Source organism: Phaseolus vulgaris, chromosome 8 (genome assembly GCF_000499845.2).
Source record: "Phaseolus vulgaris cultivar G19833 chromosome 8, P. vulgaris v2.0, whole genome shotgun sequence".
NCBI lineage: Eukaryota > Viridiplantae > Streptophyta > Magnoliopsida > Fabales > Fabaceae > Phaseolus > Phaseolus vulgaris.
Genome location: NC_023752.2, coordinates 22,204,591 through 22,219,283, shown reverse-complemented (window position 1 = coordinate 22,219,283; position 14,693 = coordinate 22,204,591). Strand labels below are relative to the sequence as shown.

Here is a 14,693-nt window from a genome sequence, read left to right as displayed (position 1 = left end):
AATAAAAAAAATTAGAATAATTTCAAAACAATATCTTATAACCAAAATAAGTTAGTAAGACAATGTCATATAGTTTTATAAATATTAAATTGCACTTAAAAAACGCATGTTACATTAAAACTGTTATGAAAATTTAGTTAAAAGTTGAAAAAAAAAATCAGATAAAGTTGAAAGTATTAGCTATTAATCTAGTGAATTTTTTTTATTCATTGGTAAACTTAACGGGTGAATATAAAAACATATAAGAGGCATGTTTATATGGAAAGTGATGAAATTCAAATAGTAAGGTTAAAATAAATATTTGTTATCTTTAATTTTTTTAATCTAATAGATTATTAAGTAGTTCATTTTTTATCTTTTTATTTTGTTACGGATGGTATCAATTATCTTGTAAAGGAGTTTAGGCGGTCAAGTCACAATGAAATTATAGTGTTTGGACTATTATACTCGTAAGTATAAAGAGTTGTTTTCCTAATTATCAATTATGGATTTTGACTTAGTGGTAAGCGTCAATCATTAGTATCAAAGTTAAAGTCATGAGTTTGATTTCCAGTAAGACAATTGTTCAGGAGATATTGTTGCAGGTTGCATAATTTATTGGTGCGTAAAGTCATAATTGACAAGTTTGGTTTCTAGTGGAACAATTTCTGAAAGATATTATTGTAGGTCGCATCAATTATCTTCTGAGGGAGACCAAGTCAATCAAATCACAACTAAATCGTGACACTTCGATTGTTATACTCTTAAATAAGAAGAGTTATATATTAACTATCAGATATATAGTTGTTATAGTTTTTTTTTTTAATAATATGTAAGCTCTTGACGTAGTAAAATTCTTTGAAGAAGAATTTGACAAATGAATGAATATAAGCGAATATATCCTTATAAATTATAATTGTATTATATATGTAATTATATATCTCTTTTAAACCTTTATAATCAAGTTTTGCGAAATCATTTTCTATAAAAAAAAAAAGTTTTTCGAAACCTAACATGTCTTAGAATATCCTTAAAAGTTGTTTGTTTTCTGAAACTTTTGTAAAATAATTTTAAATTATATCCAGCCTTTCTTTTAGAGTAAACCTATTGTTTCAAAAGATATTTTCAATAAAATGATAGGGAAATGTTAAAAATGATAAGTTATAAAACTTTGATCAATAATATCATAATTAATGAAAAATATTAGATTTTATACTAAATTAGATAAATATATCTCTTGTCTAAAACTTTAGAACTTGTTGCCATGATTGTGCACTTAAAAAAAGGAATTTAATGGATATAAATATGGATGGATCACAATAGAATAAGATGGTTACATTCCTTTTACTCTCAAAATAATTCACTTAAATTAAACATAAATACGAAAATTAAATTTAAATAACTTTTATTCTGAAACAAAAGTATTCATATACGTCATTTTTTTGGAAAACAAAACTCAGTTATAAGTAATAGTTCTGAATTAAAATCTACTTGGAAAAAATGAAATTAAAGAAAAAAAAACTCAAATAAATCTTCAAAAAAACATTCAAATTAAACTATAATAAAACTTTAAAAAATGTTTTTAACATAAAAAAAAACTCAAATAACTTCACCTTTATTTTGAGGTTACAATTAATAAAAATAACTATCACTACTAAAAAAAATTATTAAATAAAAATTAATTTTAAAAACAAAAATAATTAGTTTTTATATTATTTTATAAACTAAAAATTATTAGTATAAAAAATAATTTATATTATCAACGAAAATTTATAAATTATTTTTTAATTAACTACTAAATTTTAACTAATCGAAGGAATTTTGATCACAGAGCTCCAAGCACCGCCCGCAAAACCCCAATTCCCATTCTTCGCGAACATTCGAGAATTCTCGCGAACCGTCGCGGTGAAGCTCCTCCGTTCCCTCGTTGAACCAGAGTTAGGGTTTCGATTCGATTCGATTCACCAGCCAAAACACTCAAGCGACAACGAAGCAAGGTGAAGCGATTCTAGGCAAGGCGATGTGCAGTGAGGCACTGTGAGACGAGAAAGACGGCGACAAACCCAAATAGAAAACGAAGGCAGCAGGTCCAGGTTACGTAAATTAACGAAACCGAAACCCTAAATTGAAGATTTGGGGGTTTTAGGGTTTTCTACTACAGGTGCGGCGCGGCCGACGGCGGTGACTGCAGAGGTGGTGGCTCGCGTGGTGGTGCGGTGCAGTCGCTATTTCGTGTGTCTTGCGGAAGTTTTTGGCGGCAACTTGTTAGCCTTTTAAAATGGCGGAGGGCTCTGCAGGTTTCCTCATTCCATGGACTTGTTTGATGGATCGAAAAGTATGTCCTGATAATAAAGTATATTCTATGTCCGGTCAAAGGAAGACTTTTGCTCAGACTTTGGAAAATACATGTGACATTCCTTTATCCCAGCTACCTACCCCTTGTATTAAGGGTGACATGATTGCTGTCCGGATTGATGAGGCAGATTACTTGGCTAGTCTTGAGGATTGCAAAACCCATCTCCATGGTCGGGTTATTCTATCTAAGGGGGATAAACCTCTCACACACCTGGATTTAACTAAAAAGTTGTAGCCGGTGTGGAAAGCTCTTGGACCATGGAAAGCAATTCCTCTTGGAAAGGGTTTCTATGAGTTTGAGTTCGCTTCTATAGAAGACATGCGATGGGCCCTCGGGATGGGTTCCCTGAAGTTATCTCCTGGTTTATTGAGACTGTTTGCCTGGACAAAAGACTTTGTCCCAACTACCATGAGGACTACCAAAGCTCAGACCTGGGTTAGAATTTACCATTTGCCTTTGGAGTATTGGAAACCAAGGACAATATTTTCCATCCTCAGAGGCCTTGGTACTCCTTTGTCTTTGGATGAGCATACTATGAGAAAGAATAGGGGTGGTGGATATTGATATGTTGTCCCTTCTTCCTGATCACCTCTTGGTTGAACGTCCAAACTTTGCTTTTGTAGCTGGTGTGGAATATGAATGGCTCCCTCCATTTTGCTCTCATTGTAAGATGATTGGGCACGAGCTTGCTCAGTGCCGGGTGATCCATGACCAGGGTCGTGTTCCTGGGCCTCGACATAAACCTTCTCAGAAGACACCTTCTGATGAACAGGAACAAGGGAGGACCACGATTCCAACCCAACATAAAGATTATCGGAAAAAAGATCTACAGACGAAGCTCTTAGAAGGTCCCATGGATAATTTGAAAGTTGATGCTACTGGTGGGGTTAATGTAGGGTCACCCTTGGGACACCTTGCTGATAAAACAGATGGCGGGGAGGATGATTTTGCAGATATGCCTCCTCTTGAGGATGCTTCAGATCATGATAGGTCCTCACCCAAGCAGGGGTTGTCCACTCCCACTTTGGATTCACTTGTCGTTATTCAAGCTAAGGACTTAGAGTCACATTCAACGACTCTTATTGATGATCATCATGTGGAGGCTGTAAGAAATTGTTTTATTTACAGAGGCCTCTGCTCCTGTGATTGTACCATCTCTGTGGCGTACTACCTCTCCTCGGAGGGCTAAATCACATGCAGATATTAATCCTAATGTGGAGGTCTCTGCTATTGTGACTGTACCATCTCAGTCGCCTCATACCTCCCCTCGGAAGGCTAAATATATTGGGGATGTTAAAGCAATATCGTTGGTCCTTCAAAATCACTTTTCCTCTCTTGATGGTTTGGAAACTACAGATGTGGGAGGTGATTCTCATATTGGAGCGTCAACTATTCTGCCTACCATTGTTGGAATTAATTCTGATCATATTGAAAATCAGGTTGTTTCAAAATTTTGGGCTGACTCTACTGAGATGGAGGAGGATGACAGTGATAATGGGGAAGAAACAGTTCGCACTAAAAGAAAACCAGGGAGACCACCTAAGGGGACTGGTAAATCCAGGAAAACTGCTAAGGCAGTTCTCTCTACAACGTCGCAATGAAGGTCTCTTTTTTTATTTTGAATGTCAGAGGATTGGGAAACCACAAAACTGTGGAGATGTTGCTTAGTTTACTTAACCTACATAAACCTCTCCTGGTTTTTCTTGCTGAACCCATGATGTCGTACACTAATGCTTTCGACGTCCTTTTCAAATCTGTTAATATGAATTTGGTGGCTACATCTCCTATTGTTAATAAAGTTGCTAAGCTTTGGTGTTTGTCGGTTCCTAATCTTGTCCAAAATTTCTTGTTTAATGATCAATTTATCTCTGTAACTTGTCTTTTGCAGGATAAAAGTTTTAGCTTTGCAGGTGTTTATGGTGCTAACACATACTTGTCTAGACGATTTTTGTGCAGGGATCTTAGTTTCTTCACAGGGCCTTGGTGTATTCTGGGAGATTTTAATGTTGTGCTCTCGGCGGATGACTGTAAAGGGGGGGTGGCTCCTAATCAGGTTTCTTGTAATGAATTCCTGGACTGGATTAATACTAATGATCTTTCTTTTATGCCTTTTACTGGATCTTGTTATACTTGGTGTAACGGAAGGAGAGGGTTGCATAGAATTCACAGAAGACTGGATAGGGCTTTATGTAATGGCGTGTGTCTGGATGAATGGGATTCTTGTACTTATCAAGTTCTTTTTAAAAATTGTTCTGATCATTCCCCTATTCTTGCTAGTCTTGCTAGTAATTCTTTGCGGAAGGTTAGCAATTTTCGTTTCTTTTCTATGTGGCTTCAGGACACTTCGTGTATGAAACTTATTCATGATTCTTAGGCTAATAAGGTTGTTGGTTGTCCTATGTTTATCTTGCAACATAAGTTAAAAAGGTTGAAACTTGAGCTCCGGGACTGGAATAAAAATTCTTTTGGTAATGTTCACAATGCAGTTCTTCTTAAGCAGGGTATCCTCCTTGGTATTCAAAAAAACTTAGAGACTGCTAGTCTGTCTGATAGTGATGGGCTTCTCTGTCAAGAAAAGATTGCTAAGGAGGAGCTTGATCATGCTCTTCACTGTCAATATTTATTTTGGAAAGAAAGGGCTAAGATGTTATGGTTCAAGGACGGAGATCGAAATACCGCTTTTTTCCATGTTGTGGTCAAAAGGAGAAATAATTCTAGTGGGATGGATTGATAATGAGGTTACGGAGGATCCTAAAATCATTAAGGATCATATTTTGGACTTTTATAAAAATCTTTATGCTGAGTCTATTTCTAATGTTATGGATGCTGATAATATGGAAGATTTTATTGGTACTTATATTCCTATGATGGTTTCCTTTGAGGAGAATATGATGTTGATTAAATGTCCTGATTTTTCTGAAATCAAGAATGTTGTTTTTAATCTTAACGGTAATAGTGCTCCTGGTCTTGATGGTTTTGGTGGTGTTTTCTATCATTCTTGCTGGGAAATTATTAGGACAGATGTTTGTAATGCTGTTCAACAATTTTTTAAACAAAATTGGGTTCTCCCTGGAATGAACAGTAATGTGGTATCTCTTATTCTTAAGATTCAGGGTGCTGATTCTATTAAAGATTACAGGCCAATTGTTGTTGCTAATTTCAAATTTAAAATTATTTCCAAGATACTGGCGGATAGGCTTGCTCTTGTGGCTGCTAGAATCATTTCTCCTAATCAATATGGGTTTGTGCAAGGTAGACAGATTCAGGATTGCATTGGTATTGCTTCTGAAGCTATTAATATGCTTTCTAAAAAGGTTAGAGAAGGTAATGTGGCTTACAAAGTTGATATTCATAAAGCTTTTAACACTCTGAGTTGGAAGTTCTTATTATTAGTTTTGAAACGCTTTGGTTTTCATCCCTCGTTTGTCAATTGGATTAGTACAATTCTCCGTTCAGTTATGCTTTCTATCAGAACAAGTGGTAGTTTGGTGGGTTTTTTTCCCTGCAGTCGAGGTGTAAGACAAGGTGATCCATTTTCTCCTTTACTTTTTTGTCTTGCAGAGGAAGTTCTTAGTAGAGGTATCTCTAAGCTTGTGAATGATAAGAAGATTTTAAACATGGCTAGTCCGAAAGGTTATCGCACTCCCTCTCATATTTTGTATGCTGATGACATTTTTATTTTCTGTAGGGGGGATATTAAGTCTCTTCGAAATTTGAGTACTTTTCTTAAAACATATGGTGATTTTTCTGGTCAAATTCTCCAAGATTTGTCACCAAAATTCAAAATATTCTTTCTTGTAGTCATGGTTGTTTGCCTTTCAATTATTTAGGAGTGCCTATCTTTGTTGGTGCTCCAAAGTGTCGATTTCTTCAACCTTTGGCTGATAAAGTCAAATTGACGCTAACATCTTGGAAAGGTAAATCTCTTAGCAAGATGGGTCGGATCCAGTTGGTAATACAGTGATTACTGGATTTCTAGCTTATAGTTTTAATATGTATAAATGGTCAGTTTCACTTATTAAGCAAGTTGAGCAATGGTGCTGGAATTTTATTTGGACTGGTGATATTATGAAAAAAGGTATCGCTACCGTTAATTGGGCGAAAATTTGTTCACCTCTTGAGGATGGGGGCTTGAATATTATTAATCTTCATCATGAAAATAATGCATATCTTCTTAAGTTTGCTTGGAACTTCGCTTATAGCAACAAACCTTGGTCTTTACTCTTGAAAGCCAGAGTTCTTAAATCAAAATACGAGTTTAGAATGGTTTATTGATCCTCCTCTCTTTGGCTTGGAATTAAACAATTTTATTCTATCATACTTGATTATACTTCTTGGACTGTTGGTACAGGTTCTTTTATTAATTTCTGGAATGATAAATGGTGTTCTACTACTTCTTTAGCAAATATTGCAGGGTTATCTGATGGGGCTAGCATTCCGGATACAGTCTCTAAATTTTGGTCAGGTTATGATTGGAATATTCCCTTATCTTTACAGCAGATGCCGCATTTTTTTAATCATATCATGGTTAGAGAGGAACAAGATATTCCTAATTGGATTCTAGATGAGTCTGGTCGTTTCACTCTTAAATCGGTTAGGACTTTTTTCTTGGAACCAGGAGTTCCAGGTGGTTGGGGTAAGTTCATTTGGTCTTCATCTATTCCGCCTTCCAAAACTCTAGTACTCAAGAAAAATTTTCATGGGCGACTTCCTACAGATCTACATATTCAGAATAAGGGTTTGCATATATGTTCTATGTGTACGCTTTGTGAAAAGCATGAAGAATTTATTCAACATCTATTTTTTGAATGTTCTAATGCATTACATATTTGGAGTTGGGTTCGACAGATTTTTCTTACTTCTCATTTCTCTAATAAGGATGATCTTCTTTCTTTTATTAAGAGTGATGGTAGTTTTTTGGTTAAATTGATTAAACTTGTTGTGACAACCTTTTCTATATGGATGATGTACTGATAGGGTAAAACCGAGAGGTTCATGCCGAGAACTACATAGCATAACAATTAAGATAATTAAGTTAAAACCGAGAGGTTTTGACCGAAAGCAATAAAGACAAGAATAAAACAAATATAAAAGTTGTAAAAGCCCAATTAGATAAAAACTTGCAAGAGGGGTGCACAAATAATAAAAAAGGTGCAGAAAGAAAGCCCAAGAGTAAAGGGAAAGCCCATTAAAGAAACTCTATAAATAGGAGTTCAGAGATAGAAAGAGGTAAGAGTGATTTTATCTGATGAACGTAAAACCTTTTCTGACTTTGGCATCGGAGCGACTTGCAGGTACCCCCCACCTGTTGTGAGGAGAAGCCGAGAGCATCAACCGAGAGGAGAAGTCGAGAGCACCAGCCGAGAGCACCAGCCGAGAGCACCAGCCGAGAGCACCAGCCGAGAGGAGAAGCAAAGAGTTTCCATCAAGGAGTACCCGGCCCAAGATAGTATTCAGCCCAAGATTGAAGGATTAGTCTTGATTAACCCATTTCAAGTGTTCTTGGTCCTTGTTGTAAGAACATTTTGGCGCCCACCGTGGGGCCGAGGGTCAATTGAGAAGGGTTAAAGACAAGATGAGTCAAGGAGGAGAACGAGGTGGAGATCGGGAAGACAATGTTAACATGCCAATGGCAATGTTGGTCCAATTACAAAAAGAATTCGAGATGTTAAAAAAGAATAATGAAGAAGAATTGAGTATGTTAAGGGCCGAAAACGCACACTGAGGAGAAAGTTACAAGAGGAAACGGTTTTGAATTCATCTTTCGAAACTGTCCAACCGGGGGTACAAGTGAACGAGAGGATATATAATGAAAATTCTCAAACCAGAAGAAGATGGCTTGAAAATTCTGGGGTTTGTGCAGGAACATCTTCCAGAAAACATCTGTTTTATGATGTTATAGTCGATACTCCGTTGCCTGACAACTGGAAGAACTTAACCATTGACAAATATGATGGAAGTACGGATCCTGATGAGCATATTGCAATATATACTACTCAAATCAGCTTGTATACATGGAATGATGTTGTTATGTGCAGAGTATTTCCTACAACTCTGAAAGGGGCAGCATTGAGCTGGTTTACACGCCTCCCACCGTTGAGTATAGATTGTTTTGATACGTTGATAGAAAAGTTCGGTGCTCAATTTGCAACTAGTCGTCCCCATCATTTAACGTCAATCGCCTTAGTGAACATAAGACAAGAGAAAGGAGAGTCTTTAAGAATGTTCATGGAACGTTTTGGGAAGGTTGCTTTGGGAATCCGAAATCTTAGTCCAGAGGTCACCATGCATCATATGATAACGGCATTAAAACCGGGACCATTTGCCGATAGTCTTTGCAAGAAACCTGCGATCAATCTGGATGAACTAAGGCAACGGGCATCAAAATTTATGCAAATGGAGGAATTAAGGGAGTTTCGAAATCAAGTAAGGGTTGATGGAGGCGAGAAGAGGGTGACAGAAAAAGAACACCCGCCTGTTGCAAGAAGAGCCCGAGAAGAATTCAGAAGCCGAAAATTCCAACAATACACACCTTTGAATGCAAACAGAGCTAGAGTTTTACAAGAAGCTATGGCAACAGAAATAATACCACCACTGCGAAAAGCACGAACACCAGAAAGAGCAGATCATGCCAAGCATTGCGAGTATCATAAAAATCATGGCCATCATACAGAAGAATGCATCGGGTTGAAGGATAGAATAGAAGAATTAATTCAAGCTGGACAGTTGAAACGCTTCGTCCAAGGAGGAAATGTGAGAATAAGGTTAAGTCCTGAGAGAGGATTAAGAGGGGGAGAAATAGGCCAGAGAAGAGTTGAAAGATTTGAAAGAAGAGATGAAAGAAGAGTTGAAAAAAGAAGTGATAGAAGAGATGGAAGGCTAGAAAGAAGAAGTGATAGGGATCATCAAAACACTCAGACAGTAAGGCGGAGTAGGGAACGAAGTCTGGGTAGGCCGGTCAGAGGATTTATAAACACAATTTCAGGAGGTTTTTCAGGAAAGGAATCCTCATCAGCAAGAAAACAACATTGGAGAAGCATCAGAACAATTAATCATATTTTCAAAAGAAGAACCTTGCCACCAATGCTTTTCACAGATGAAGATTTTCAAGAGATTGATCCCGATCACGATGACCCTATGGTGATAACGGTAGAAATAGCTGAATATGCTGTTATGAAAACCTTAGTTGATCAAGGGAGTTCAGTTGATATCTTGTTTTGGGATACTTTCAAAAGATTACATTTAAGAGAAGAAGATATAGTACCTTTCCGAGAGCAGATCATTGGCTTTTCGGGAGAAAGAGTTAACACTAAGGGGTACATTGATTTGATGACCACGTTTGGAAGAGGCAATAAAACTAAAAAAATCAAAATCAGATATTTGGTGGTGGATGCTACTACATCATATAATGTGTTATTAGGACGATCCTCTTTGAATAAACTGGGAGCAATAGTTTCAACACCGCATTTGGCTATGAAGTTCCCAACAGAAAAAGGTGAGGTAGCAACGGTTTATGTCAATCAAAAAGATGCTCGGGAATGTTATGCAGCAGGCTTAAAGATGAATTTAAGAGCAAACCATGATACTGAAAGAATGGTGGCAATGGCCGACTTGGACCCAAGAATAAATGACGAAAGGATAGAGCCAAAAGAAGAGACCACAGCTGTGGTATTGGGTCAAGACGAGAAGCAATGCACTTATGTAAGTGGAAGTTTGCCAAAAAAGTTGTTAAGTAAATTCATCACAGTGTTACGTAACAACAAGGATTTGTTTGCTTGGAAACCATCTGATATACCTAGGATTGATCCGAAAGTAGTTTGTCATAAATTGTCTGTATGTCAAGAAGCAAGACCGGTCTCTCAAAAAAGAAGAAAGTTAGGAGAAGAAAGACGAAAAGCGGCAATAGAAGAAACCGAGAAGTTAATGCAAGCTGGTTTCATAAAAGAGGCTCAATACACAACATGGTTATCCAATGTAGTGCTTGTCAAAAAACCAAATGGAAAGTGGAGAATGTGCACAGACTATACAGACTTAAACAAAGCTTGCCCGAAAGATACATACCCACTACCCAACATAGACCGGCTAGTGGATGGGGCGTCTGGACAAGAGATGATGAGCTTTCTTGATGCCTATTCAGGGTATAATCAAATACAAATGTATGAGCCAGATGTTCCAAAAACGGCTTTCACCACAGACACTGCGAATTATTGTTATAAAGTCATGCCTTTTGGTTTGAAGAATGCTGGAGCAACATATCAAAGGTTGATGGACAAGGTGTTTAAGGATCAGATTGGAAAAAATATGGAGGTGTATGTTGATGATATGGTTGTGAAATCAGGGGAGATAGAGAAACACTTGGAAGACCTTGAGGAGGTGTTTGCACAGATAAGAAAATACGAAATTCAGCTTAATCCAGAAAAATGCGTTTTTGGGGTAAGAGGTGGAAAATTTCTAGGTTTTATGTTGACAAACAGAGGCATTGAAGCAAACCCCGACAAGTGCGAAGCAATAATGAAGATGGGAAGCCCAAAGAATTTGAAGGAGGTACAAAGACTAGTGGGAAAACTCAACTCATTATCAAGATTTCTACCAATCCTTGCCGAAAAAACCAAACCAATAGTAAACTTGTTAAAAAAATCCGAAACCTTTGAGTGGGATGAGCGGTGTGAGCAAGCCTTTTCTCAAATCAAAACTATAGTGGTCGAACCACCAATCTTGGTTAAACCAGTGTCAACCCAACCTATCATTGTCTACCTAGCCGCCTCGGCTGAAGCCATAGGAGCAGCCTTGATTCAAGAAACCCCAGAGCAAAAACCAATATATTTTGTGAGTAAATCCCTACAGAGTGCCGAAACTAGATATCCCAAAATTGAAAAAGTAGCCTTAACCCTGGTGTATGCTGCGAGACCTCTTCGGCCATATTTTCAGAATCATCAGATAATTGTGAGAACAGATTACCCAATATCCAAAATTTTGAGAAAACCCGAACTTGCAGGTAGGATGGTGACGTGGACGATGGAGCTATCAGAATATGGAATCAAGTACGAGCCAAGAGGACCTATCAAAGCCCAATCCCTTGCAGATTTGATTATTCAAATGCCGACAGCAACACAGCAGGAGCACTGGACATTGTATGTAGATGGAGCATCAAGCAAAAGAGGCAGCGGAACAGGAATAGTGCTTGAAGGACCAGATAACTTCCAGGTGGAGATGGCGCTAAGATTTGAGTTCAGAACATCCAACAACCAAGCCGAATATGAAGCTCTTGTTGCAGGGTTACTATTAGCCAGAGACATGGGAGTTGAAAACGTCATTTGCAAAAGTGACTCTCAACTTTCGGTGGGACAGGTGCAGGGACAGTATCAGGTAAAAGATCCATTACTGATGAAATATTGTCATAAAGTGTTAAATATTATGCAATGTTTTAATAAAGCCGAAATGAAATATATCCCAAGAGAACTAAACATGAAAGCAGACTCATTATCCAAGTTAGCAAGTCAACAACGACAGGGCCAACACAACTCCATCATACAGCAAACTCTTAGTCAGCCAACAGTGAGTGTGGAAAAATGCTTGAACATTGCAACCTCAAAAGATGAATGGATGAAGACTTACATAGAAGTAATAAAGAGCCAAGAACAAGGTGTTGAACCGGATGCAAGAATGGCAAAGAAAGTAGCTAGTTTTGTGTTGATTGGTGAAGAATTATACAAAAGAGGATACTCTGTGCCTTTGTTAAAATGTCTTTCAAATGAACAAGCCGAATATGTAATTAAAGAGCTTCATGAAGGAATTTGTGGGCTACATTGCGGAGCTCGAACAATGGCAACAAAGGTTTGTAGAGCCGGTTATTATTGGCCGACAATCCGAGAAGATTGTGAATTTTATGTCAAGGCATGCAAAAAATGTCAAGAATTTGGAAGTCTAAATCACATACCAGCACAAGAGTTGCACGAAATCGTTTCCCCATGGCCATTTGCAAAATGGGGAATGGATATACTTGGACCATTCCCACTTGGACGAGGACAAACTAAGTTCATGATAGTAGCTGTCGACTACTTTACAAAGTGGATAGAAGCAGAAGCGTTAACTAAGATAACAGCTCAACAGGTCCAATCGTTTGTATGGAAAAATATAATATGTCGATTCGGAATCCCGCACACCATTATAACTGACAATGGCAGACAATTCATTGACAAAAAACTTATGGAATTTTATGCAGATTTGGGGATCAAAGCAACGAGCACGTCAGTTGAGCACCCACAAACAAATGGACAAGCGGAAGCCGCGAACAAAGTTATTCTCGGACAGTTAAAGAAGAGGTTAGGAAGTGCTAAAGGACTATGGGCTGAGAAGTTGCCAGAAATATTATGGGCATACAGATGCACACCACAAACATCAACAGGAGAAACACCATTCAACCTTACATACGGAACAGATGCAATGTTACCAGTAGAAGTTACCGAACCAACATTACGAAGGCAAATGGAAGATTGGAATATCAACAATGAATGCTTAAGAACTGATCTTGATCTTATTGAAGAACTCAGAGAACGAGCAAAAATAAAGGAAGCAGCAGTAAAAAGAAGAGCAATGAAAAGGTTTAATGCGAAAGTAAAGTTCAGGGATTTTAAGGAAGGAGATTTGGTCTGGAGAATGCGTACTGATGCCCGAAAAGATCCACGACATGGAAAGTTGGCAGCCAACTGGGAAGGACCATTCAGGATAATGGAAAACTTACATAACGGAGCTTATAGATTAGAAACTCTAGACGAAAAAGTGATACCGAATACATGGAATGCGAGTCATTTAAAGTTCTATTTTAGTTAAAACAGATGTAAGCCAGAAACTTGTATACATATCGATTATCTAATCAAGAAGAATTATCCAGTAACATCATCTTATTAGACTCATGCTTCTCTTTTCGGTCTTGGACGCTTTTCACTTCAGGTGAAATCCCTCCCGAAAAAATTTTACACCATTCTTTTTGGGCTTGGATGATTTCACTTCAGGTGAAATCCCTCCCGACAAAATTAGACATAATTCTTTTCGGTCTTGGATGCTTTCACTCCAGGTGAAATCCCTCCCGAAATTGGTTCACAAGACATCTCCAAGCAATAGATATAAAACCGAGAGGTTCATGGCGTTTTCACTCAAACGTTTTTGGCAACTAAAGGCAAAAGTTACATTTATCCACGCACGTCTACGTTTTTGGTTACTTTAAAAGTAATACAAACCGAAAACCAACAACAATACCAAGGCAATACAAAACCGAAAAATAAACCTTAATGGTTAATAAAAACCAAATAATACTCGTCACGTTTCTAAGTTAAACATTTAACAGCGTTTAACTAAAATAATTCAAAGTATAGTCCTCACATCGTTCGACCAAAAGGTTTATCATACAACCGAGAAGACCAAACCGATAAGTTCTAAACATTTAGCACAGAGCCGAACGTAGGAATCAACAAATAATACTAAGTAAATAACAAATAACTTAAGGAATAATATTCGTTAGTTTCTGATAAGCTTCCATGGAGACATTACAAAAAGGATTCAAAACTTCCACATATATGTTCGACATTTCAAAACACCAAAACAGCCTCCTCATATAAACTAAGGCACTATAAACAAAACATTAACATCTACATCTGCCTAGTTTTCGATATTGATATCTTCGGCATCATTATCCGGAATTTCATTCACAGGAATTAGTTCACCATTATAAAAATCCTTTTTAACATCAAAATTCCCTTCATCAATAGGAATCTTATAGAAATATTTTGCTTGTTGAAGAGCCTTTTCGAAACCCAGCTTATGTTGTTCAAAGATAAAGCTTTCGACTTCAAAAACATTGGTTCTCAGCTGATGTATCTCCTCATCCATAACTTTGATGGTGTTTTTGTCGGAATCATTTGCAGAAGATAAAGCCGATACCTTATCATTCAAACCTTGATTTTCTTTACACAGTCGAACATTCTCTTCAACAGATTTAAAGTTCTCGTTCTCCAAATCAGAAATTTTCTTCTCAAGACCTTCTATTTCAACTTCTCGTTCCATTTTCTGCTTTTTAATCTCTTCTAACTGCACCGATAAAGAGCTCATTTTTTCTTTATACTCAGCAAAATCATTCTTCAATTTGTCAAACTCAGATAACGCCACACAGTTCCCATTCTTCTCCTTCAACATCTTTCCAATCAAAAGATTTCTGCTTGACAATTCAATAACAGAATCTGCCAAAGCAGCAGCATCCATAGTCTTCAGCATGTTATAAGACGATTCACCAAAAGATGTCTGAACAAACTTCGCATACTTCGTTGTAGCACTAAATATCATTTCCGAGAGAGGTTCGGAAGAA

General features: G+C 37.3%; 1 protein-coding gene across 1 annotated transcript; it reads left to right on the top strand.

Annotated features, from left to right (window-relative positions):
• The first annotated feature begins 2,900 nt into the window (after positions 1 to 2,900).
• On the top strand, positions 2,901 to 13,165 carry LOC137824752 (uncharacterized). Its single transcript, XM_068630427.1, has 7 exons — positions 2,901 to 3,440; positions 3,586 to 3,886; positions 4,822 to 4,947; positions 5,054 to 5,416; positions 5,897 to 5,968; positions 6,750 to 6,800; positions 8,199 to 13,165. The coding sequence occupies exons 1-7, from the start codon at positions 2,901 to 2,903 to the stop codon at positions 13,163 to 13,165; spliced, it is 6,420 nt and encodes a 2,139-aa protein (XP_068486528.1).
• Positions 13,166 to 14,693: the final 1,528 nt, after the last annotated feature.

Bases quoted from the DNA above. Each gene is read 5' to 3' on its own strand.
- LOC137824752 (XM_068630427.1), top strand. From the start codon at position 2,901: ATGTTGTCCCTTCTTCCTGATCACCTCTTGGTTGAACGTCCAAACTTT. The intron at 3,441-3,585 runs GTAAGAAATTGT...GTACCATCTCAG, and splicing joins ATGATCATCATGTGGAGGCT to TCGCCTCATACCTCCCCTCG. The intron at 3,887-4,821 runs GTAAATCCAGGA...TTCACAATGCAG, and splicing joins GAGACCACCTAAGGGGACTG to TTCTTCTTAAGCAGGGTATC.